Below are 27,365 nucleotides of genomic sequence, written 5' to 3'. Positions count from 1 at the left end.
TGGGTGTGGTGGTGGGCACCTGTAATTCCAGCTACTTGGGAGGCTGAGGCAGGAGAACTGCTTGGACTGGGAGATGGCAGTTGCAGTGACATGGAATCACACCACTGTACCCCAGACTGGGCAGCAGAGTAAGACTCCATCTCAAAAAAAAAAAAAAAGGAAACTGCAAAAACAATATTTAATTATTTAATGTAGTTTTATTCTGTTTATAAATAAAATACAATGTTTACTGTTAAAATCAATAATTAAAGCACAATTAATTAAAATCATTGCCTTCACACACAACACATGCTAGGTGTTATTCTGATAGAGAACCAAAAAGATGGAAGTTCCACCAAACTGACTACAGAGAAACAGCTCTGAATGGTACTCATGGCACACTAAACCCACTGGCATATCCCTGGGCTCAATTTCTCAAAGAACAAAATATACATACATTTGAGACTTGTTTTAAGAACGTATGCCTTAAAATATAAACATACACTTACCCTGAGAGACTGAAATACTAACTGTCTGTGATCCGTTCTTCTCTGTGTTTGCTGGTGGCTTTGCTACAGGAATTCCCAGACCTCCAATGTAAGGGTTGTAATTGTAGGCCCCATAATCAGCACCCCAATAATCATACCATGTACTGCTTATTGGCTTAAAATAATGGAAAAAAAGTGTAGTTTACTTTTTCCTCTTGGATGAATGACACATTATTTACATTATCTATACACAAACAGAACTACAAAATAAATATTCTATTTACCATTTAAATTTCCCAAATCCATTTATAATATTAAGGATTTTTTAGAATGATTCAATAGTTTTCTTTCTGCCAAAATCTAAACATACCCTGTATATTTAGAAACTGAAAGATAAGTAGCATCCTTAATAAAATCTCTTATGCAACAAAGAACATAAAGTACCACCATAAAGTATTACAAGTGATTCTCCTTCAAAAAAAGAAAGTAGGCTCCAAACAAAAAAAAAAAAAAAAACCAGAAGTAGGCTAACATACAAGTAGAATCTGCAATGAACTCGAATGGGGTTTAAACGGCTGTCTGAAATGTTGGTGATCTATAACTATACTTCTGATACTTAAATGTGGTTTCCATTACTGTATGATAATTACTAATAGGCATATTAATAAAAATGTATACTATTCCGTTGTAGGTTTTTTTAAAAAACTACAATAGAAGTACCTACAGCAATTTAACGCATTGTAGATATGCTGAATAATAAGTTGCATTAGTGATAAGTATGCATATTTTCCTTTTTTAAGTAATTACTAAACCAAAAGTATGAGACAAAGACTTTCCTTTCAAAGAAAATTCTAAAGTATTATACCTTAAAAACCTTGGCTGCAAGAGGGTCCTTTTCCAAATCAATATCTAAAGGATCAATGTCAACTTCCATTAGATCTTGAAGTAACTCAAGGTCAATTTCTTTATCTTTTTCCAAAGAGGACAGAGGAGGTGCACCTTCAAATAATTAAAAGTGATCTTATTAGTGGAGTATATCACATAAAATAATGCTTTTAGTTACAAAACATTACTTTACTTGCATGTCACATATGCCTAATAAAAAACTCTACATATGCAAACATATCGCTCCATAATACATAATAAAAATAAAGATGCATTGATATTTGCTTTCCTAGGGAAAAGACCATAGTATTAGCTCTTGTTCAAGTAAGTTGCATAAACTTTGCTATTAAAAATAATTACTAACATTACTAAGTAGTATACATTCTTTTACATCTAACAGGTAATTCACTATATTACATTCATTATTACAGGTAATGTTACCCAGTATTAAAGAGAAAAGCAAAGAGGACCGAAGTTATAAGAACATCATTTACGGCCGGACGTGGTGGCTCATGCCTGTAATCCCAGCACTTTGGGAGGCCGAAGCGGGCAGATCACGAGGTCAAGAGATCCAAGACCATCCTGGCCACCATGGTGAAATCCTGCCTCTGCTAAAAAATACAAACAACAACAACAACAACAACCAAAAAAAAAAAGCTAGGCATGGTAGGGCACGCCTGTAGTCCCAGCTACTCGGGAGGCTGAGGCAGGAGAACTGCTTTAACCCAGGAGGCGGAGATTGCAGTGAGCCGAGATCACGTCACTGCACTACAGCCTGGGCAATAGTGCGAGACTGTGTCTAAAAAAAAAAAAGAATGCTATTTACTGGCTGGGCACAGTGGCTCATGCCTATAATTCCAGCACTTTGGAGGCCAAGGTGGGCAAATAATTCGTTCAGGAGTTCAAGACCAGTCTGGCCTACAAGACGAAACCCCATCTCTACGAAAAATACAAAAATTAGTTGGGTGTGGTGGCAGGCACCTGTAATCCCAGCTACTCAGGAGGCTGAGGCATGAGAATTGCTTGAACTTGGGAGGCGGAGGTTGCAGTGAGATCTTGCCATTGCACTCCAGCCTGGGCAACAAGAGCAAGACTCTGTCTCGGGAAAAAAAAAAAAAAAAAAAAAAAAGAAGAAGCCATTTACCTTATTTTTCAGTTATGAATTAGAAATTATTCTCTCTCAATGTCTCCAAATTTTTAAATAGCTTTCTTACAACTCATATAAGTACCCATTATAAGTCTTACTTTTCCATCATTCCCATCCTCTTATTCAACATAACTTTATAGAATGCCCAGTAAATGCCAGCCTGTATGAGGGTTTAAGTATAAGTAAATGAAGATTAATAAAACTCTTCAATAAATTGAGAGATTCAGAGGTGAGGGTACACTGTAATTAAAACTGACAACATGTTATGTGTTAGCAGAGATATTTGAGAGTACAAGGGACGTACAAATGGCAAAGTCCCCAACTCTGCTGGGAGTGATAGAAAAAGGCTCTTAGAGAAAGGCATGCTTTATGTGAACCTTGGATAAGGAAGTGTGCATCATGCACATAGGAAATCTATTCCAGATAAAGAGAATGTCAAGTAAGTAACAGCACATTATGAGCAAACGTAAGATTAAGGAATGACAAATGGTTGAAAATGACTTTAGCATCTGACATATATAGGGTAAGTAACTAAAACAGATTTTTGAAAATTAAGGGGTATGGAGATGATAAAGGATTATGCATGTTAATTTACAAAGATACTTTTTAAAAAGGAGAAAAAAAAGGAAAGAAAAAGAAAAAAATACACCAAAAAATCACACGCTGGATCTTAGAGTAAGAGCTTTTAAAATTGCTGTCTGTCACTTTGTTTCTTTACATGTTTTCTACATAGCATTTTCTTCTTCATCATAGCCAAATCACACTATATCAACATAATTAGGACATTATGAAACAATAGCATTTTGTTGTAATGAGCATTCATTCAGAGAACCAAGATAAAATTTATTTACCAGGAAAATAATGGATCTAGTTTATAAGGCCAAACAACTAACCGAAAAATATAAAAATCAACTTTATGTTTCTCTAACATTCTTTATTTTGAAACGTTTCATTTAATAGAATTAAACTAAAGAATAAAACATAACATAAAAATTTACCTGTTATATCATGTGTCAAAGGTTCATCTATAGTTTCCAGCAACTGAACTGAGGACTGCTGAAGGGAGTCATCAGAGTCACCAGCTGCCGCACCTACATCATCACCTACTGTTCCTTCCTCCATGGCTTCTGCAGCCACTGGAGCCAGTAATTCTCCTGTATGTAAGGGGATAGTCCTGTTTTAATAATTTATACAGATTTTGGAAATATATTAAAACATATTTTTTTCCTCTAGTTCAGAGAATGACAGAATAAATGCTCTACTAACTATAAAAGAATCTGAGGCAAATGAGTTCCCACCCACCTAAGGAATGCTAGCACTCACTGTATTACCTCCAAATGCTGGAGACAAGTATCCCGTAGTAGAAAATACTGAACACATAACATGTACAAAGAGTTATTTTAATTACTTTCATACATTAATTCACTTATTCATAAAAACAACCTTATAGAAAGATTATTCTTATTATCCTTATGTTATATAGGAAGAAACTGAGGCAAAATTATTTCCTCACCCAGTAAGGAACACACCACTACTATCAATAATAAAGCAGACTAGCTCAAATATTCATGCACTTTAATAACCTAACACCTTTCTAAGGCTTGCATTTATCATGAATATCCGCATACTTAAATACAAAAGTAATTCTGAATGGTTGCTACTGCTATAGCATTAAACCAATTAAACAGACCTTTTATTCTTTTAAGGGGTTATAGATCCCTTTTAAGATTCTTAGCTGAGCAATGACAAGGTAATTTTGACATACTCTATGAAAAAAATCCTAACACACCTGCTAAAATATCCTGTAGCATACAAGTTAAGGAATACTGAGCCCAAGCACCACCCCAAGATATATCTCCTCTATTGAAGTCAGTGCCAACCAAAAGTAATAGCAGTCTTTCCAGTTGGGGTTCGTTCACAATCTCACACAGATGGATAGTTGGCCGCGTGGCATTTGCAATACGGGCAAGAACCTGTAATACATTTTATAAAAGCATACACTTACATAGCAATTACATGTTTTTCAAACAATAACAGAAGGCTACCAATACTTCAGTACAGAACTAATAGGTTTCAATAATGATGTATGAGTCTGGTGTCAAAAAAATGCTTGAGATGGAATGCAAAAGAATGTAATTACATGAATCAAATATTAAAATCTGGTTTAAAATCTAATTGTATAGTTAAAGAATTAAATGTCTACAAAGAGTGAATATGCCACAGGAAAGCAATCACGACATTAAAAGTCCTTCTTTAATATAATTTGACACTTATTTGTGTATTTCCGATTTTAATTAAGAAAGGCAAGTTGCAGATAAACACACCCACATTATTTACATTTCAAACGCTCAACTTTTAACTAAATTAAAATATAAATCATGTTTGAAAAGACTTTTTAAATCTTTCATGACACAATAAAAAAATTAATGGCAAAAAAGCAAATCCAAAAGAAGCATCATTATTTCTCTTAATCAAAATTGATTAAAAACATCCTTTCCTAGTTTTTAATTACTCTATAAGTCTATACTTTTTTTTTTTTTTTTTTTTTTTTTTTTTTATGGTAGAGACGAGGTTTTGCCCTGTTGCCCACACCGGTCTCGAACTCCTAGACTCAACCAATCCACCCACCTCAGCCCCCAAAGTGCTGGGACTGCAGGCATGAGGACCGCACTCAGCCAACACTAGAAGTCTGTACTTATAGTTTACATACCTTACAAACAAATAATAAGAGATCTGCATGACATGTAAAATCCATGGAAAGAAGAAACAGAACAAGTTTCTGGACTACTGAGATACAACGTTCGTGGGCCAGAGTAAATGGAAGTGGTTCTATCTCAGGACTTTCTTTTGTTGTTGTGACTTCTGTGTCTAAATTAGAACGGGACCATTCTGCTGTCCGACGTAAACGAATTAAATCCTTAAAGTGCTGCACACAAAAATTTATAGTATTTAAATCAATGTTTACTTAATGCAGATTTCTTCAGTGGATTTAGATTTACGTAATGAAAATATTCACTCCGTATTATAACTTCTAAAGAACAAAATGTTTAGATCTACCCTAAGTTTCAAAAAGTAAGAATATTAAAAGCTAAACTGACCCATATACTTTACTTTCTATTTGTAGTAACGTATCACATGTAACAGAATTTCAGAAAAGTGAAATTCTAAAGATGTTCACTGTACATAATATATTGTTATTGAGTCGAATCTAACAACAAATAAACATTACCATAACAACCTAAACATAATTTGAAAAAGTGTGAAGGTAAAGAAAACTAATGTAACATCAAGTACAAAATATTCGAGTTATTTCAAAATCTGGTGAAATAATTATAATTTCACATTATAGAAAGAATACAAACTTGTTTGGTACATGTATGGTATCCCTCTAAATTTCAAAAAGTAAACATCAAGGTTTTAAAAATTTTATTCATAAAACAGTTGAACTTAATTTCACTTAGAAAAGATATACTACATTTGAGCCTTGTGAGCACTACTGGACCCAAAATAAGTTTCAATTGTAAATTCAGCCACCAAAATATTCCAATAACAATACTAAGGAGAAAGAGAATGTCACATTTTTCACTTTACATATAAATTTTATTTGTGGGGCTGATACATGGTATTTGCAATCATCTTGTATAATTTTGTATTGTAAAATGGAAAAAACAGCTTTATCAATGCCAAAGTAGCAAAACTACATATTCCACTGTCTTTTATCTTTTTTTTTTTTTTTTTCAGACGGAGTTTCACTCATGTTACCCAGGCTGGAGTGCAATGGCGTGATCTTGGCTCACCGCAACCTCCGCCTCCTGGGTTCAGGCAATTCTCCTGCCTCAGCCTCCTGAGTAGCTGGGATTACAGGCACGCACCACCGTGCCCAGCTAATGTTTTTGTATTTTTAGTGGAGACGGGGTTTCACCATGTTGACCAGGATGGTCTCCATCTCTTGACCTTGTGATCTACCCGCCTCGGCCTCCCAAAGTGCTGGGATTACAGGCTTGAGCCACCGCGCCCGTCCTGTCTTTTAATTTACTGGAACTCAGTCCATTTTGAAGGTAATACATTAGAACTATACTTAAAGTCTACATTTATCATACATTTCCTTGAGTTAAGCTACCCCACCAAAAAAAATCCAGAGTATACTGGCTTCTCTGTTGATAAGCAGAATAATATATATTTAAGTTTCTTGATAATTAGAGATCATACCTGACTTTACTGAGATAACTATATTGAGAAGTACAGATCATACCTTTGAAGTGGCCTGCTTTAGTTTTGCTTGTTCTACCAGGAGTTTATATGATGATCCTTTATTACTTTGTATTTTTTCTTTTTCCATCTGTTCTACCAATGCCTTCTGCTTTGCTTTTAGTAGGTTAAGTTGCTTTATAAAACAAATAAACAATGTCTTTAACAATGTTAAACGCAAACAAAAATAAATATTCTCACAATTCATACGTCAAACTAATGGAATGTGTAATATCTTGAAAGATTTAGTATAACAGAATTTTAACTGTGTTGCTAATTTTTAAAAAATCATTTCAAATCCTGACTTTGGGATCTCTCTCTCTGTTACCATTAAGATCTCCCTTACCCATAGGAATAAGAAGTAACTGGAAGACTTTCTTATATAAGCCACTAACATAATTGAGTGATACATTTTTTAAAAAAATAAAGGGAAAAGAAGTTTATTTTTAATATATGGGAAAATACTTTTATTGCTTAATATTTCTTAGCTTTGTTTTTATGGAAATCTCAGGAGTAGTACACATTTTGCTATGTCTGTATTTTTTATTCATTAAAATTTGGATTCAGATCATTGTAGTTACATGCTACATGTATAAATAAATTAAGAAATAATACAGAAATCTCTTGTACACTTTACCCTTTTCCCTAATGATGACACTTCACAAAAGCTACAGGATAATATCACAAGGTACTGACATTGATAGAATTCACTAATCTTATTCAGATTTCTCCACTTTTAGTTGCACTCATTTGTGTGTGTGTCTGTGTATTTAGTTGGGTACACTTCTACATGTGTTGGTTCATATATCTACAATGACAGTCAATAACAAACAAATCCACCACAAGGTTCCCTCATGTCCTTTTATAATTATATCCAGAGTTCCCTCCTACGCTATCTCCTTGATCCCTAAACGGTCGCAATCAGCAGTCTATAGCAATAAACAGACCAAGGGAGAGAAAAAACTCTGTTCATAAAGACCTTACAATCCGTTGAATGTGTTCTCCACACAGCCATGTACACAGTCTATATACACAGAAAGTTACTTTAAATAGAAAGTACTAGAAAAGTACAGCCACAATTACAAATGAAGACTAATTTAGTTAACAACTTAATAAGCCTTCCTTCCAAGAAAACACTTCCTAAACTTCTACTATTGACACTATCCTACTATTGTTTTGTTTTTTTTTTGGGAGGTGGGGTGGGCGGGCGGCGACAGAGTCTTGCTGTGTCACCCAAGCTGGACTGCAGTGGTGTGATCTAGGCTCACTGCAACCTCTGCCTCCCAGGTTCAAGCGATTCTCCTGCCTCCTGAGTAGCTGGGACAACAGGCACACACCATCACATCAGCTAATTTTTTGGATTTTTAGTAGAGACGGGGTTTCACTATGTTGGTCAGGCCGGTCTTGAACTTCTGGCCCCAGTTGATCCACCTGCCTTGGCCTCCCAAAGTGCTGGGATTACTGGCATTACCGCTGCCTGACACCTATTTTTGGTATCAGTAAAAAAATATTACTAATATATATATTTTTAATTCTACTTGGCTGTTATCACCATAGATGAAGAAAACGCTATCCTAAATTAAAACTAGCATGTACACATAATTTTAAAAACATTAACTGAGAAGTTATACATTTATAACTGAGAAGTTAACGTTTTTAAAATTATGAATTACTACAAATCAGTATTTTCAGAAAATAGTTTCCAAAGTTCTATAATTAACATAAGCAAGAAGCATAACCAAGAAAAAAACCATTTTTAATCTATTCTGAAATAGCTAGTTTTAATTATTATACAAATACAACTGGTTTTCACTAAGCCATTTGGCAGTAAATTAGTAACCTGATGACCAATCGCCCTGATTATTTTCATGTATAATTCCTAGAAATAAACCTTCTACAAATCATAGTTCCAAACATCAAAATCAGAGAAGTAATATTGATGCCTGACCACCAACTGTCCCTCAGAGTCACCTTTTAAGTTTTGTCACCTGTCCCAATACTGTCATTCATAATGAAGAATCCAATAGTAATATTTCACAAACAAATATTCACTGGGTTACACAATAGGTTTTGTTTCCCACCCTAATTAAATGTACCGAGCATAAAGGTTAAAAGATACAAACTAATACTACCTAAAATTGGTTAAAGGTCTTAAAAAGAAGAGGTAGTTGAGGAAGACACTTCTCATCATTTTTCCAGCAAAGGACCGAGCTAGCTCATAGCTGAAAAACTTAGAAGTGAAAAATAAACAACTTATTGCCAAGGCTACCTTTAAAAAAAGCCCCATAAATCAAAATTTTTTAAAAGATAAAAAATAAAACAGTAAAATAAATTTGAAAAGCCCAAAGTTTTCCTAACATGCCAAAGCTCAAGATTTTCATATAGAATCTTCTTACATCTTAAAGCAATAATAAAAATATTTTGTGGCCAGACACAGTGGCTCAGACTTATAATCCCAACACTTTTGGAGGCCAAAAACAGAAGGATCACCAGAGCCAGGAGTTCGAGAGCAGCCTGGGCAACAAAGCAAAACCCCGTCTCCACAAGAAACAGTGTATAAATTAGCTTGGCATGGTGGCACACAGTTGTAACCCCAGCTACTGAGAAGGCTGAGGCGCAAAGATTGCTTGAGCCCAGGAATTTGGAGACTGCAGTGAACTATGATCCTTTACTGTACTCCAGCCTAGGTAACAAGTCTCCGGACTCAAAAAAATAAAAATTAAAAAAAAAAGTGTGTGTGTGTGTATAAATGACTAAAAGAAAAAAATGGAGAAAGAAACCAAAATTAAAAAAGGGGTGTGTGTGTGTGTGTGTGTAAATGACTAAAAGAAAAAAACGGAAAAAGAAACCAAAATTAAAACCTCAAAACTAGATAGAGGGGCAGATGATGAATACCCTGAAGCCATGTTAAAGAGTTTCACCTTCATCCAAAGGTCAACTGAAAGCCACCAAGAATTAAATGAATTAAAATGGATTGGATTAAGGCAAAACAAAGGAAGGGAGATTTTCTGACTAGGCAAAAGATAAAGACAACCTCATTTACAATAGTAGTAATAGAGATGGATGACAGTAAAAAGTTAAAGGAGTATCAACAAAGTCTCTAAACCATAAATTGTTGTCATTTTAACCATTAAGGAAATTGAAGTCTCCAAAGTGTTAGATAATTTTCCTAAACTAAGGAGCTCATTAAACATCATACCTAGTATCTGATGGCAATCTATCTCATGCAACCTCCAAAATAATATTCGCAAACATTAAAAATTTTTAAATGTATTGACAATTACCTGTTTATGATGAACAAGCTGCTTTCTGATTTTTCTGGAATATAATCTATCAAGGCTACTGCTGCCTTTAGAAGATCTATTCAAGCTCTGTGTGTGTAGACTATTGTTAATAAAACTCCACTGATTACCTACAGGGGAAGGAAAACTTGAATTAATAATTCTGTTAAATGTGATTTTAAAGTACCTTTCCTACCAAGAAAACAAAAAACACAGTTATACATGTGTCAATCATGAAAAGAAGTTTTAATAAGGAAAACGCTGTAAAGAAATTGCTAGAAGAACTGACTCTATAAAGACTGGATAACGATCAATTTTCTAATGTAGACCCCAATTCAAGACCACAGTTCCCTCTGTCTCCAATCTTTCCTTTACATAATAGCTACCTTCCTCCATAGTTAAGATTAATCTCTATACAAGACAATTTTGATAATGTCATTCAATTCTAACAACAAATACTACTATTGCCTATTTCAAACACACATGCTCTTAATCAGGGACCATAAAAGAATACACAATAATTTAACTAACAACTGCCAAAATAAGGTTAAATAATTCAGAATGCATACTGTCTACCTATACTTATTCTCATTTTTTGGACTATGTCCAGACTATTCTGTTTCATTGAATTCAGGCCCAATACCACATTTTACCCATCTCCAATCGTAAAACATCTTTTCCTTATCTAAAAATTTTTCTCTTTTCTTTAGTACCTATTTATCAAGTCAGTTCAAATTCTTCAAATTGTTAAAATAAAAAACTCTTCCACCAATGTTTCCATAGTATCTAAACGTATAAATACTATCTGTTACATTCCAAGATTATATTACAGTTTATTTTGTATTTTTCTTTTTTTCAAGACTGTTTCTCAGCCAGGCGCAGTAGCTTACACCTGTAAACCCTGAACTTTGGGAGGTTGAGGCAGGTGGGTGACTTGAGGTCAGGAGTTTGAGACCAGCCTGGCCAACATGATGAAACCTCATCTCTACTAAAAATACAAATAAATTAGCCAGGCGTGGTGGCACACACCTATAATCCCAGCTACTCGGGAGGCTGAAACAGGAGAATCCTTTGAACCTGGGAGGTGGAGGTTGCAGTGAGCTGAGATCATGTCACTGCACTCCAGCCTGGGCGACAGACGATACAGACTTTCTCAAAATGAATGTAGTTTTATTTATGTTAACTGTATTTCTTACCTCTATATCCTACAACTGAGTAAACTAACCCATATACATTATTTTTAAAAAAATCAATATAAAACAAATTCCTTATATATATAAATTTCCCATTATCTTCCTAAACATAATATGCACTATAAACTGATTCTACTATAACATCTCAAGGCAACTTTTAAAAATACTGAGTTCCTGACAATGTACAGTAATGTTATGTGTCTCAATGGCTTACATATTAGATGTAAGCCGTACACAGGCTTACATATCTCCAATGGTTTACATACTGGATTTAGCTATCTCAAATCCTTTATTTAAAATGCCTTGTTTTCAGAACAAGAATCTCTGAGGAAAAATAATAAATAAAAATAAAAAGTCTTGTTAAGTGGGAAGAGGGGAAGAAGATAATTTTACAGGTTCATTTTTAAATTTTTCTGTGCTTCAAACCTATAAATCAAGCTTACAACTCAAAATCTGGGAATTTCTATATTTTTAAAAAAGACCATTTGTAGTTAATTGGTAGACATCAATAATTCTAAATGAAATTACACATTATACAAAGAAAAAACAGTAAGAATTCTTCACAGATTTCCCTTTCATAACTCACTTATATGCATGCTAATATAAAGTGAGCCTAAGGGAAGACACTTTGTCAAAGTCATATCGGTATTTAGAAACTAAAAGTCCTGTCTACAAAGTCCAAATATAAATTTTATCTTTAAACAGAGTTATAGTAAAGTTAATTCGTATTTTCCATAAATTACATACAGCTGGTATCTCCAGGCCAATAGCCAGTTCTGGAACAACTGCGAAGTCACTCAAAATCCCCACCAACATATTATTATAAACTTCTGATACCTGTCAGAAACCTCTCCCTGTCTTTACCATTCAAAGGTTTCTTTGCAGCTGCTGCTTCATCTTCAACAGTTGCCACATAATCCAGCAACCTGGACACCAGCATAACAACCCAACTGATCATGGGAATATCTAGTACTCCTAGAGAGAGATGAGAGTAAAGGAAAAACAGCCAGATGACTTTAGGATTCGTAATTAGGTCTGATAAAATAAGTGAGATAAAATATTTTATAAGTCTAAAACACATCATATCATTACTAACACTAACATTTATATGTAACAAGCCTAAAAATTAGACACCTACAGCCAGGAACTGAGTAGAACATCAAATATAATGAAAGACAAAGACTTGAAGGTATAAGAACAGATTAAGCATAGGATGAATCCAAAATGTAATATAGAAACTAGAAAGCAAAGTATAAGATACAATTCTCAGACTCACAGAAACAGAAACAAAAAAATCTCTCAACTTATAATTCATATAGTACTAAACTATGTTCTAATGTTTTTATTCCTATAAAAAAGTCTGCCCAAATGAAACTCATTATTGTTGATTAGAACAACAACTGTGCCTTACAGCTTCAACTTATAAAAGGGAATTTGATTTTAGTTATAATAGTATAGAAAAAACATACTATACTAAGTTCAAATAATGAAAATGTAATAAATTTTAAAAGTAATAACTACATGGCAGTCAATAACATGAAGGTTGCTCATTTTTAAGAGCTTACATCATAAAAATATTAAGTGTGGTGCAATTAGTATTAAAGTATTTCAGAGAAGATATTTTATAAAAGCAATATTTATAGGAATATTGATTTACTAAAGAACACTGCTTTATATTAATACCTTCTGTCCTCCTATGCATGGGTAACTGTGGCTGAAGAGGTGATAATAAATTATCCAAGAGATTAAGTAAGCTTTCTAATACTCCACTATTACTAAGTGATCTTTGACCAATGCAGGAAAGTAACATGAAGACCCTAGGGGAAAAAAAATTAAAATTAAAATTAAAAAAAGGAAATACCCAGTAAGAATCAATTTAATTGTTCAATATTTAAAATAATTTACATAGGAACTTAACAGAGTAATGACAGAATGTTTGCTTCTTAAAGCATACCATGTTTCAGATTGGGAAAGCAAGATTTGTATCTGGAGGCATGAAGTTAAAATTAGTTACTTTTCTAACTACTTGTTATATTTTCTAATGTTATTAACAAGAAATCAAGGACTTAGTGAATGAAAGAACTTTATTAGCCACAAACAAACACATTTAGCACATAAAGTAACAATCTAATAGAAATATAAAGTAACATAATCTAATAGAAACACTTATGGACACAGATCTATGAAGTCCACAGGTTCAATCAGAAAACTAAAGAGTAGAATCTAATTATTATCACTTATTATCTCCTTCAATACACGGTGCTGGAGCTTTCACTGGTCATTTCCCAAAACCTGAGATCTGCCACATATTCACAACTTAGTATCCACATTTCAAAGATTTCAAAAGCTGACCAGTAACTGTGAGAAGTAGAAATCATTAATAACAAATATCTCCAACATTTTCTGACCTACCTATCCTGTGGAAAGATGAGAAGCTGCTCTGAATTGTACAGTTCCTGAAGAACGTTAGAAAGAAACTGACCCCACCATCTTTCACCACCACACAGTTGAACAAGCAGAAGACCAGTATGTAACCGTATCTTTGGGGTTCCACTGATGCACAAGTGTTTAAAGAGCTCTTCACAAGCCTGGGCATGAAATGTGTTCTGCAAAACTGCAGGAACAGAGTGTCCTATTACAAGAAAGAAAATAGTAAACTTTCCTATTTAAATGTATGGTATAATATTAAAATAAGCATGCCTAAATACGCTTTCCTCTTTTCTAGTAGATAATTATATACTATTTATTTTCTGATGTATTTACTCCTTGTATGTAGGAATCTGTTAGATACTTGGAAAGGAAAGTAGCACTTAAATAAATTACATTTCTTGCCTATGGAGCTGGATGTATCAGATGGCTGTTTGAGTGAATGTGTGTGTGATGATCAAAAATAGCTCCTGGCTAGAAAATGATAGCTCTATATTAGGTTAGCAGCATATGAAAAGCTTCACTGTTGAACTTCTACTCAATACTTACTACTTTGCCAGTAGCACAATGGTGTGCATGTCAATAGCAGAAACCCAAAAGAAACACACAAAAATTCATTTAAGAAATATTTAAAATAATGGGGAGAAATGGATTAACCTAGAGACATTTCATAAATACTGACATTAAAAAAAATACAAAAATTTACAATAGAAAATATTGACACAGATCCTAAAACATGCAATGAAACCACATCAAGTATATTCCCAGCCTTTAAAATATGTAAGCCAAATACAAACCATTAGAAGCATGAAGCAGGCTGAGCAAAGTGTCCAATAAATATCTGATGATAGTACGTAACTGCTCTGTGGAAGATGTCTGAATTAAATCTTCTGGATTTGATGTTTCACTCAACATCTTCCGACTCGCACCTAGTGCCACTTTGAGCCTCTGCACTGCATTATGAGCCAAATTTAGTTGAAGCTGTAGCTGAATACAATCTTGATAAGCAGAAAAAACCCTACTGTCTTCCTCAACTGCCTTATCTGGTTTTCGTAAAAAGTACTGTGCATTGTTAGCACTATTTAGAGGAGGAAGATCAATACTTTGCAGAAGAGTTTCCAGACGATGACAAGCCAAGTTATACCTAAAAGTAAAAAATGACTGATTAATTCTTGTAATGTTCTCTTTATGTACATATACAAATACTAAGAATTAAATCTCTCAAACCTGTTAACACACAACCATTAAAAAGAACTACAAAATTGATAGGTACTAAGAAATTAAGCCCATTATTTAATTACAATATTTTCATGCATTAAGGGTTATTGTAATGTGCTACTGTCCTTCTTCCTTTTGCTTTTAACTGTACACCTATGAAAAGATATTTCTTGAGAGAATTATAAGCAAGATATTATGTAAAATACAGAGTTTCAATAAGATTAAAATTTGTACTCTGTACTAACCTGCACTGTATATCCTCCTGTAGAGCAACCATCATTGCTAAATGCTGGTCAATTTCTGGCTGGTTTGCAGATTCTCCCTCTCCCTTTAGAGGATCATGCATTAACTTCAGTTCACTTTCCCAAGGCAAGATGTAGGTATGACCATAGTAAAATCCTAATGGGATTTTGGCTCTCGCATTTGTACTTCCATAACGTCCAATGACAGTGATCTGAAATGAAAAATTACAAATATACATATATATACACATCTGTCACAATAAAAATCTGAGCAATGTATTTTAAAAGATAGTTATACTTTTTAAATTAGGTTTATTTTTCATAACTTGTCAGAAACATAGAAAGCGTATCAATTTACTTTCTTAAAGTTCTTTACCTTCATGAATCTGCACACTGGAGGTGGTATTAAGTCATGAAGAATTAGTGAATGGGTGCTTATATCAGTTGCCACTACCAATCGCCTTCCATCCACCTCTTCTCCTAATGTCCAAATGTCAATTGACAAAGAGGCCAAGTCTCCACAAGTGGGAATCAATACATCCGTCAACAATATAGGCCTCCCAAAATCCAAGGTCACAAATCTCCTCGCTCCTATGAGAGAAAGAAGAAACAGCTGACCAAAAATATATCAATTAACCAAATGATACACTCAAAAACAGTTTGGAGCACTCATCTTAAAATATGAAATCAACTCACTAAACTACAAATAAGAGGAAAAGTAAATCAGTAAAAATGGCCTTGTCAATTCTGATTCAAAATTTTTCTGAAATCCCAGTCTGTGTTAGTTATGAACCCGAAGACTTAGGTAGAAAATTAAGAGTAGCCGGACACAGAAGCAGGTACCTCTAGTCCCAGCTACTGGGGACCTGAAACAGGAGAACTGCTTGAGCCGAGGAGTTCCAAGCTGCAGTACCCTAGACTGCTATTGCGCCTGTGAACAGCCACTGTACTCCACACTGGGCAATACAGTGAGACCCATCTCTTTAAAAAACAAAAACAAAAAGCAAAACAACAAAACAAGAGTAAGACTGTTATTGTTACAGTTAAGGCAATCAACCACTATACAAACAAGCTTCTTTAAAATATTAGAGTTTTAAAAAATTAAATCAAGGCCAGGCACAGTGGCTCACGCCTATAAACCTAGCACTTTGGGAGGAGGAGGCAGGTAGACTGCCTGGGCTCAGGAGTTCAAGGCCAGCCTGGGGAACACAGTGAAACCCCCTCTCTACTAAAAACACAAAAAATTAGCCAGGCATGGCAGTATGCGCCTGTAATCCCAGATACTCAGGATGCTGAGACAGGAGAATCACTTGAACCCTGGAGGCGGAGGTTGTAATGAGCCGAAATCACACCACTGCGCTCCAGCCTGGGTGACAGAGACTTCATCTCAAAAAAAAAAAAAAAACCCTTAAATCAGCAAATGCAGTATATAGTTAATATCGTAAAGGATGAATCTGCTCTTCTTTCAGCCACTGGCAACTTTTTTTCTTAATTTCACAACTAGATGCATTAAAATACCAAACAGTATTATTTGATTTGGCTTCCTTAACCCCTACTTAACTTCTTGTGAAGCTGCATATTGCATTCATTTGGGTTTAGATGGAAAGCAAAAGCATGACTACAATCATATGCAATCAAACTACCACTGAAAAAGGCCTTGGGAAGGTCCTCCATTGGATCTCAAACAATGTTTTTCCCCAGTATAGACGTATCCCAGTCTCTTCAGGTCAATGCCAGATGAAATGGGTGAAGAAAAAGCAGATTTACATCCTTCATTTCACACACATTACAAGGATAAGTTCAACTAGTAAAACAGAATGCAGATCATTAATAATATCATAATTCTTTTTCGTCTTTATTGTGATAGGGTGGGGGTCAGCTAGTAACCATTCTAGCTACATTTTATAGTGGAGGAAAGCAACTAAATTAAACTTCAAGGGATAGTGCTATTCTCGACGGAGCTAGTTTAAAAGAAAACAAGGCAGTTACTAATACTTCCCTAAACAGAAAGATTACTGAACAACAAAGAATATAGTTCTCCTACTCAGGTGGCTTATGTCCTAGTCATTGCTATGTATAAAAAAAAAAAAAAAAAAAAAAAAACAAACAAACAAACTACAGTGTAAACAGCTGCTCATCTCCCATAAGACTGCAGAATAACAAATTTCCACTATAAATGTTATTAACACTAATGTTGTTATCAATAAATGATTCATTGGGCAGAAAATGCCATAAGACTTTTATTTTACCTTTTAAACTCCCTCTGACAAAGAGGAAATGACTGCATTGCAAGAACACAAATATTATTTAATTCTTAATATGATACATGCTACAGTGTATACTATAACCATGTTACTTCCCTGAGGATTCTGTTGAATTCTATTGTTGTTAAAGCACAACAAGGTTGGTGGTAGCTAAAACCAATTGTTTTAAGGATAAAATTGCCTACAGTTTATCTGCAAACATGTTATAATTGAAAACATCTATCCCAATCTCAGTTCTAAGCAGAAGACAAGACCCTAGGATATATTATTACTCTTACCTGTTACTATAGTAAGCAGTAGTTCTGTTTGCTCTTTTCAAGAAAGAGTTCCACTATAACTAGGCTAGTTTTAAGAATATTTTGAGTGTAATTTCTAGTGTAATGGTAATTTGGCCAACTACAATGAATTATTTATGTCAATAATGTATCAGCAGGCAAGATTCATATAGAGATCAAAGCCACTACTCAACAGCACTCTATGCAATTTGGCAAGCACAAAGTTTGAACATGTAAGTGCTTATTCTTGATAAAATGTACTTACCCAAGAGCAAATGTGATTTGCAAAAAAAAAAAATCAAACTGAAGAATAGTGAGCCTTAAAAAGGCTAGCAAACTAAGCACAAATATATATATATGTGTGTGTGTGTGTGTGTGTGTGTGTGTGTATATACATATATATATATATTTTAAGAAAGTCAAAGATTACCTGAATGCATTCGCTCTATAATAATGGACTGGTGAGGTGGAGGTTGAAGAAAATGTGAAGCATGAGAAATTGCAAGGGCAAGACCAGAACCAAGTGGATTCTAGAGGGAAAAAAAAAAGTCTAACTTTATATTGATATTAGTCTTGTTCTATAAAAACTACTAACCATAATATCAAATTAGTAAATTTCTGCTCTTAATCTAAGTACTGTAATCTTTTATAAAAGAAAATAATCTAATTTGATACATCAAATTAATAATCCGATTATTAAATTATACATCAAATTAGATTATTTGTATTAAAATTTTTGCCTTCTAAAGTTAAGAGTATATTTCAAAATATTTTTACATGTCTAAGCTAACACCTATTTAAAACATAATTTACCATTCTGGACTTGCTGGAATTTTTGTTATGTGCAGCAAGATTGACTGCTGGGGGATCAATGACTGAGCCTGGGAAAAGCTGTGCAAGTTCGGCATTAATCACAACGGAAACTGCTTCATTGGGTGGAGTAAGTGGTGGAGTCATAAAAAGAGGTGTTGTTTTTGGAGTGGGTGGAATAACATCAGATGGATGAATGAAGAATCCAGGGGCAGCCACTGGGTTGGAAGGCACAGAGTTGTGAACAGGACCTACTGCTGATGCTGCTGCAGCTGCTGCAGCTGTTGTCTGATGTAACTTGGCTTCCAGCTTTGCTTTCTGCAAAAGAAGTAAAAGCAACATATATAGACTAATCCTGCCTACCTAAATTGTGGTGGAATACCACATGGGCATATATTATGAAGATAAACATGACTAAATTGATCATACTTAAACATGAAATTAAATCAAAATTGGACTCCATAAAAATTGATCATGGCTTTGCTATATACACTTCTTTAAATATTTAACACAAAATTTCCCGTGCATTTGGGAACTAGGACTCTTTCAAAATAGTGGTGAAAAGGAAGCAGAATAATTAAATGTAAATAAGGAAACAAAATTCTGCTCAAAACAAAATATTATCAGGAGGTGAACTCTCATGTTGACTAACGTAATACAATTGGTCACCTGGAATTGCCACACATTTCATTTAAACCAGCAGTCCTCAATCTTTTTTACACCACAGATCAGTTTCATGGAAGACAACTTCTCCACGGATTCGGGGAGACGTGGCAGGGGTGCAGGGGACTGGTCTCCGGATGAAACTGCTTCACCTCAGATCATCAGGCATTAGACTCTCGAAAGGAGTGTGCAACCTAGATATCTCACATGCACTGTTCACAATAAGGTTCATGCTCCTATGAGAATCAAACGCCCTTGCTGATGTAAAAGGAGATGGAAATCAGGTGGTAATGGTCACCTGCCCGCTGCTCACATCATGCTGTGCGGCCCCGTTCCTAAAAGGCCACTGACTGGTACTGATCTGTGCCCCAGCGACTGGGGGCTCCGAATTTAGGCCACAATGAAATTTATGAAACATCTGTCATTATTAGTGAATTTTAAGTCACAGTACTTTAATTGTTCTTTAAAATGTTGTTTTAGGTATTATACTCCACGTAAATAGTAACTAGTAACTGTACATATTCTTTGACCGAGTGTTTAGAAAATGGATTTACTTCAAGATTGTACCAAAAATATCAATCATAATCCCTCAAATATGTACCAAATAAGATGTATTCATACAATTTTAACAAATTTAAAAATAACAAAGACTTTACCTCAATTTTTGTTGAAAATGATTAGCTCAGATTGGTCAACCTACTTTTCTTTATGAAAAGAATAGTCATTTTTAAAGTACTTTTTCAGCTTTTGAAGTTTAGAGACAGCATGAACAAAGAGCCAAATAGTCTCCAACCTGTTGCTGAAGCTTCAAAAGCTGCTGCTGTTTCTCTTGCAGCACCTGCAGCTGTTGCTCGGCTGAAGCCATTGCATGAGAGAGAGACTGCAAAGCTACCTGGGCTGCTGAACTCAGGGCTGTCGAGGCTTCCCCAACTGTCCCAGATGATAGTCCACCTACTGCAGGAGTAACCCCGAAGGAACTCACTGGCATAAGACAAGGGGAAAAAAACAAAAATAAAAACACCAGGATGAAGAAAAAGTTAAAGAGAAAACATGTACAAATATTTTGACACTATTTTGATGCTAAAACTATAGTTAATTTTCATTCTAAAAAAGAAATCTGGAAAGTATAAATAAGGAAACATTAATGGTAAAATAAAGTATATTGATAATACTAGTAGGAAATCCAGGAATGACTTTTTTTAAGACAGGGTCTTCCTCTGTTGCTTAGGCTGGAATGCAGTGGCACAATCTTGGTTCACTGCAACCTCCACCTCTGGGTTCAAGAGATTCTCGTGCCTCAGCCTCCTGAGTAGCTGGGATTACAGGCGTGCACCACCATGCTTGGCTAATTTTTGTTTAGTAGAGCTGGGGTATCGCCATATTGGCCAGGCTGCTCTGGAACTCCTGGCCTAACGTGATCCACTAGCCTCAGCCTCTGAAAGTGCTGGGATTACAGGTGTGAACCACCACGCCCAGTCCAGCAATGAGGAATGACTTCTTAAAGCAAAGAAAAATCAGAGACGGTATACTTTTGATTTTGCAAATATTTTTGTTATAGTAAAGGGATCATTAAAAATGAGACTAATCTTATTACACAATTTGAGCATAAGTAATAACAACACACCCTACTTCACCCACCAAAAAGCACTCAAAAAACCCTTCAAATATAAGATCTTCATTTTAAAAGAGATGAAGATGATAATTCCTCATTGTATAGCATATCCTAAACAGAGACAAGGCCTGCACAGAATAGAAAAAGCACTGTTTCCCGCTATAAGCCACCCAAAACACCGAAATGGAGAGAGGCATATCCCACACACAGTAAAACTAGCACACACTTCTTACCCATGAACATTTTCAATAATAAAGTCTCTATGAAACCCTACAAGAGATTTCTTTGATTTTCCATTTCACTGTTATTCGAACAACATTATTATAAATCATTCTTTCTGCATTCGTTATTTTACAAATTTATGGGAAATATCTTGGAAAAGCTGAGATTAAAACTTCATTTCCCAACTTAATCCAATATGTCGGCACAAAAGAAAAGTTAGGGGCCAAGTTAATAACAACATAAATATTTATAACAGGTCTTTACTTCAAAATTATACATTGGGGAAAAATATAACTGCTATAAGAATAGCAAATATTTGGTATGCATTACCATGTGGCACTGTTTTAAAGAATAACTACAATTCACTTTATGAGCAACTTTATGGGCCAGGCATCATGATTCCCTTTTTTTGCTGATTAAGTATGGAAGGCTCAGAGAAATTACCCTGTAAACTCACAGTAACAGAACTAGGATCAGAACCAAAGCGTACGTGCAGCCAAAGCCAACACAGGGCACAGTGTTAAGCATGGAAGTTACATCAACTTATTTAATCTCGGCAAGAGCAAAGTATTTAGTACTAACTAGGCAAAGTTTTTGTTGCTATTATCATATGTATGAGGTACTAAAATAATCTCATTTTCTACATAATGAAACTAAAGCTGAGGGAAGTAATTTGCTCATAGGTAGTGGATAAAGGGGAAAATCCAGGCAATCTAACAATCTTTTTAAAATCAAACAAAGGCTATATTCTTCCAGAATTCTAATAACAAAAGCTGAGTTAAAATGAACAACATACCAATAACAAAAACTGTACATATACTCTTATGATTAAATTTCCTTATGTAAAAAACAAAACCACCACTCACTACAGTGCGGTTATACTGTGCCCTTCATTTAACCTATACACCAATTCAGCATTACAAGCTTGGTCAAAGAAAGAGCAATTGGCTGGGCACGGTGGCTTACGCCAGTAATCCCAGCACTTTGGGCGGCCGAGGTGGGCAGATCACTTGAGGTTGGGAGTTCTGGACCAGCCTGGTCAACACGGCGAGACACCACAAATCAGCTAGGCATGCTGGCACAATGTGAGTTTTCAATATCCTTTTCTATATTTATACTACAAATGGCCTCAAAAACTCGAGTCACAAAAAAATATAGGGCCGGGCAAGGCACAGTGGCTCATACCTGTAATCCCAGCACTTTGGGAGGCCGAGGCAAGTGGATCACCGAAAGTCAGGAGTTCAAGACCAGCCTGGCCAACATGGCAAAACCCCATCTCTACTAAAAATACAAAAATCAGCCAGGTGTGGTAGTGGGCTCCTGTAATCCCAGCTACTTGGGAGGCTGAGGCAGGAAAATCGCTTGAACCTGGGAAGTGGAGGTTGCAGTGAGCTGAGATTGCGCCAACAAGAGTGATACTCCATCTCAAAAATAAATAGATATAAAGATATAGGTCTATAGATAGGGATATAGACATAGATATAGATATAGATATAGATGTGAGAACAAGACAAAGATGACTACTATTACCATTTCTATTCAACAACATATAGGAAGACCTAGGAAGCACAAAATAACACAAGGAAAAAACAACAATATAATTAGAAAGAAAAAGGTAAAGCTATCAATAGGTGACATGATTGCAACACATTAAAAATTCTCTAAGAATCTACAAACTATCTACAAACTACTTTTTTAATAATATAGTACTGTCACCAGATGTGACAGTAATACATACAAATCAGTTATACTTTTATACATAAATAACAAGTGAATAGAATGTAAGATTCAGAGGAAGATCACTTATAACAACATAACAACTAAATATATAGGTAAAAAAATGTAAAACTATGCTGAAAACTACAAAGCATAATGAAATAAAAAACTTAAATATACTATAGAATATATACCTCAGTGTGTATTCTGCATTTAAGACACACACACACACACACACACACACACACACACACACACACACACAATGTTAATACATTTAAAAGCTCAATATTAAGATGCCAATTCTCCTAAACCGACTTACATACAGGCCCCAACTTTTAAAAACAATCATGTTGTACAGAAAATGACAAACTAAATCTAAAATTCAAACAGAAATACAAAAGACCTAGAATAGCAAAGACGATCTTTAAGAAAAAGAATATTCACAGGTTGTACACACAGGTAGGTACACACCCAAGAGAGTGAAAAACACACATTGACCAAAAAAAACAAAAACAAAAGAAAAACTTCACAAAAATGTTCACAGCAGCATTAGACATAATGGCCAAAAAGAAAAAATCAACTAAAATATTCACTCACAGATGAATGCCTCAACAAAATGGAATTATTTTACCAGAAAAAGTACTAGTACTGACACAGGCTAAATGGATGAAACTTGAAAATATTATACTAAGTAGTCACACAAAAAAGGACATATTCTGTGAGTCCATTTATACGTAATATCCACGGTAGGCAAATATAGATACAGAAAGCTGACTACTGGTTGCCAGGAGATTGGATGGGTTGGGGAAGAAGTAGAGAAAACACTAGTAGATGAGGAGTTTGTTTCTGTAGTAACGGAAATGTTCCAGAATTAGACAATGGTGATAACTGCATAACACTGAATTTTTTTTATTTTTAAATAATTTAGAAAATCAATTTTTAAAATCTACCTAAAAAGAACACTGGTAGGTTTTTACTATCAGATATAAACACTTAACATAAAGTTACACTAAGACAGTAGAAGCTGGGCACAGTAGTTCACGCCTGTAACCCCAGCACTTTGGGAGGCCAAGGCCAGCAGATCACTTGAGCTGAGGAGTTTGAGACCAGCTGAGACAACATGGCAAAACCCATCTCTTCTAAAAATACAAAAATTATTTGGGAATGGTGGCACCTGTAATCTCAGCTATTCGGGAGGCTGAGGCTGGAGAATCACTTGAGCCCAATAAGTGAGGCTGTAGTGAGCCAAGACTGCACCACGGCACTTCAGCCTGGGCTACAGAGCAAGACTCTATATCAAAAGAAAAAAAAAAAAAAAATAGATAATAGAGTATTAATAAAAGGCCAAGTAAATGACCAACGAAACAGAAACAGACCTATACATATATGAGATGCTTACTAGAGGCAACACTGCAGTAAAGTGGGAGAAGGGTAGTTTTCCCATAAATGATTAGATACCAGAAGACAGAATATTTAAAAAGATAGAAGAAAATATTCATAATTAAAACAATTGAAAACTCTCTCAGTTATGATCATGAGGAGATATAATGTATATAAAAATGAAGAGTCAAAAAGAGAGGAAAGGCTGAGCAAAGAGGTTCACATCTGTAATCCCAGCACTTCAGTAGGCCAAGGCAGACAGGTCACCTGAGAGGTCAGGAGTTTGAGACCAGCCTGATCAACATGGTGAAACTCCATCTCTACTAAAAATACACAAATTGGAAGGGCACGGTGGCTCACCCCTGCAATCCCAGCACTTTGAGAGGGCAAAGTGGGCAGATCACGAGGTCATGAGATCAAGACCATCCTGACCAACATGGTGAAACACCATCTCTACTAAAAATGCAAAAATTAGCTGGGTGTAGTGGCGCACACCTGTAGTCCCAGCTACTCAGGACGCTGAGGCAGGAAAATCGGTTGAACCCCGGAGGCGGAGGTCGCGGTAAGCCGAGATCCCACCATTGCACTACAGTACACTTCAGGCTGGGCAACAGAGTAAGACTCTGTCTCCAAAAAGTAAGTAAGTAAATAAATAAATAAATAAAAACACAAAAATTAGCTGAGCGTGGTGGCGCATGCCTGTAATCCCAGCTACTCAGGAGGCTGGCGGGATAATCCCAGCTACTGGGGAGGCGCAGGTTGCAGTGACCCAAGATCACACCACTGCACTCCAGCCTGGGCAACATATCAAGACTCTGTCAAAAAAAAAAAACAGAGAGAGAGAGAGAGAGGGGAGATAAAATAGAGCAGAAACAATATTTAAAGAGGTAACTGGCTATTTCTCTAAAGCTTTGGAAGATACCAGCTCAAACTTCAGGGAGATATCAACTAAAGATTCAAGAAGTCCTATCAACTTGAAGCAGAACAAACACAAATGAAACCACATGTAGGAACATCACACAAAAACTCTGAAAGCAAAAAAAGAGGAGAAGGGCAACCTCAGAAAATTTGAGAAATGACCTTTGAAAAGCAGTAAGACTGACAGATGACTTCTAACAAATACCATGTACGCTAAAAGACAAGGAAAGACTACCTTTAAATCACTAGTAAAAATAGCTAGTAACTTAGAATCCCTATCAAATTCTCCATTATATTAAGTTTAATTATATATTGAAAATCAGATGACACCACAAAACTGATTGTTAATTTAATTGACTACAACACTGTTTTCACAATAAATTGGAATTAATTTAGGTGAGTATGATAAAAATGGCATCAGTTATTAGATCTGCTTTGAAGTATTTCGACAAAGAAAAAAATAGACAAATGTGAAAAAATAATAATGATATTGGAATTCGGATAATGGCTATCCTGCTTGTTCATTAGATTATTCATAAAACTTCGAATTTTTTCTCAAAAAATGTAAATGAATGTGTCATCAGTACCTAAGAATAAAAAGATCTTAAGAGTATTTTTCAGACCTAAGAAAAAGCATACCAGATAAAAGCTCAACAAAAAAGGAATAAAAAGCAATGGAAATGGAATTATGAGTTAAATCCAAGTGAATACTGAATATTAAAAAATTATACTAATGTATTATGGGAATTAATATATACTTCTGGAATCAAGAGTATATACTTTGATCTCAATAATGTAATTACTAAAAGAAGTGTTCAGGAAAAAAATGGAAAAAATAAGCAATAAAAATAATCAATCCTAAAAACAGAAAATGAGGAAAAATAAATATATAACCAACCATCAGGACAATGAGATATCGAACAGTACATATAAAAAATCATGGTAAACTTAAACAGGAATATATCACTAATTACATTAAATGTAACTAAAATAAATTCTCCCACTGAAAGACAAAAATACCAAGTTGAATTTTTAATAAATTCAACTACATGCCACTTACAAAAAGTATATCTAAAACATAAAGAAAACTGGAAAGTTGAAAGTAAAAAGATGGGAAAACATATACTATACAACAGCAGCCAAAGAAGGCTAGTATTAGCTAAGTAAACATCAGACAAGGTAAATACTAGGAGAAAGGCAAACTTAAGATAAAAACATAACTCAAGCCAGGTGCAGGGGTGTATGCCTGCAATCCCAGTTACTTGCAAAAGAGGGGCAGGAGGATCATTCGAGCCCAAGACCAGCCTGGGCCACAGAGCAAAAACCCCATCTCAAAAAATAACAAAAAAAAAAATAACTCATAATGATCAAAGAATTCCCAAGAAAGACACAACCATTCTAAATTTATATGATGGTCTCGAAATGTGTAAAAATCGATGACAAAAAATAAATCTACAGTTTTTTAACATAGTGGCCTCATTAACTAAAAAAACAAACAGGTAAAATAACCAATAAAGATAGAGAATTTGAAGAACACAATTAGCAAACTTGACCAAAAGGATATATAGAGAACACTTCACCAACAAGTGCAGAGTTAACATTATTAAGTATGCATGGAATATTTATAGAATTTGACCCTCTACAATCCTAAACAAATTTTGCAAGATCAATAATCTGCGTATTTGACTCCACAGTTTAAATAGAAACCAATAGCAGAAAGATTACTCACTTACTGAAGCTGAATATATGAATACCCTATGAAGCAGTGAATCAACTTCCACATTAATATTCAAGACAAAAGTATGTCCATCAGTTCTATTATGTCCACAATGAAACAACTCAAGTGTCTATCACTGGTATAAAAACCAATAGTGGGTATACAAAGTTTGTTTTATTTGGACAACAGAATCCTAAACACCAATGAAAAAGAACCAACTGTCCATATGCAATGATACAGATTAATATCATAATTGTAGGATTCGAAAGAAGGCAGACCAAATATACATACATGTGTTATGTTATGTTATGCAGACCATACTCAACCACTGTTCAGAAATGCATCATTAGGCCGGGCGCGGTGGCTCACGCTTGTAATCCCAGCACTTTGGGAGGCCGAGACGGGTGGATCACGAGGTCAAGAGATCGAGACCATCCTGGTCAACATGGTGAAACCCCGTCTCTACTAAAAATACAAAAATTAGCTGGGCATGGTGGCGCACGCCTGTAGTCCCAGCTACTCGGGAGGCTGAGGCAGGAGAATTGCCTGAACCCAGGAGGCGGAGGTTGCGGTGAGCCAAGATCACGCCATTGCACTCCAGCCTGGGTAACATGAGTGAAACTCCGTCTGAAAAAAAAAAAAAAAAAGATAAAAGACAGTGGAATATGTAGTTTTGC

General features: G+C 35.1%; 1 protein-coding gene across 13 annotated transcripts in view; it reads right to left on the bottom strand.

Annotated features, from left to right (window-relative positions):
- Positions 1-27,365, bottom strand: part of BIRC6 (baculoviral IAP repeat containing 6) — a 258,154-nt gene that overhangs the window by 126,880 nt on the left and 103,909 nt on the right. For 7 of the 13 annotated variants that reach the window (XR_004257190.1, XM_032239247.1, XM_032239252.1 and 4 more), the window contains 16 exons: positions 19,914-20,101; positions 18,461-18,775; positions 18,078-18,177; positions 15,485-15,699; positions 15,112-15,320; positions 14,446-14,792; positions 13,634-13,853; positions 12,905-13,038; positions 12,059-12,196; positions 10,032-10,159; positions 6,752-6,883; positions 5,210-5,425; positions 4,289-4,472; positions 3,498-3,653; positions 1,333-1,466; positions 489-642 (listed from right to left, as the gene is read on the bottom strand). Coding sequence is in view for 12 of the 13 variants with exons in the window: in XM_032239247.1 (XP_032095138.1) it covers positions 489-642; positions 1,333-1,466; positions 3,498-3,653; positions 4,289-4,472; positions 5,210-5,425; positions 6,752-6,883; positions 10,032-10,159; positions 12,059-12,196; positions 12,905-13,038; positions 13,634-13,853; positions 14,446-14,792; positions 15,112-15,320; positions 15,485-15,699; positions 18,078-18,177; positions 18,461-18,775; positions 19,914-20,101 (2,970 nt within the window). In the remaining variant the exon portion in view is untranslated. The remainder of the gene's footprint in view (positions 1-488; positions 643-1,332; positions 1,467-3,497; positions 3,654-4,288; positions 4,473-5,209; positions 5,426-6,751; positions 6,884-10,031; positions 10,160-12,058; positions 12,197-12,904; positions 13,039-13,633; positions 13,854-14,445; positions 14,793-15,111; positions 15,321-15,484; positions 15,700-18,077; positions 18,178-18,460; positions 18,776-19,913; positions 20,102-27,365) is intronic. The other 6 variants (XM_032239250.1, XM_032239253.1, XM_032239254.1 and 3 more) reach the window with 3 other exon arrangements.

Source organism: Sapajus apella, unplaced genomic scaffold, assembly GCF_009761245.1.
Source record: "Sapajus apella isolate SASKATOON/1434 unplaced genomic scaffold, GSC_monkey_1.0 scaffold44, whole genome shotgun sequence".
Taxonomy (NCBI): Eukaryota; Metazoa; Chordata; class Mammalia; order Primates; family Cebidae; genus Sapajus; species Sapajus apella.
Note: the sequence above shows the minus strand (reverse complement) of the source record. Positions and strands in the feature narration are given on the sequence as shown.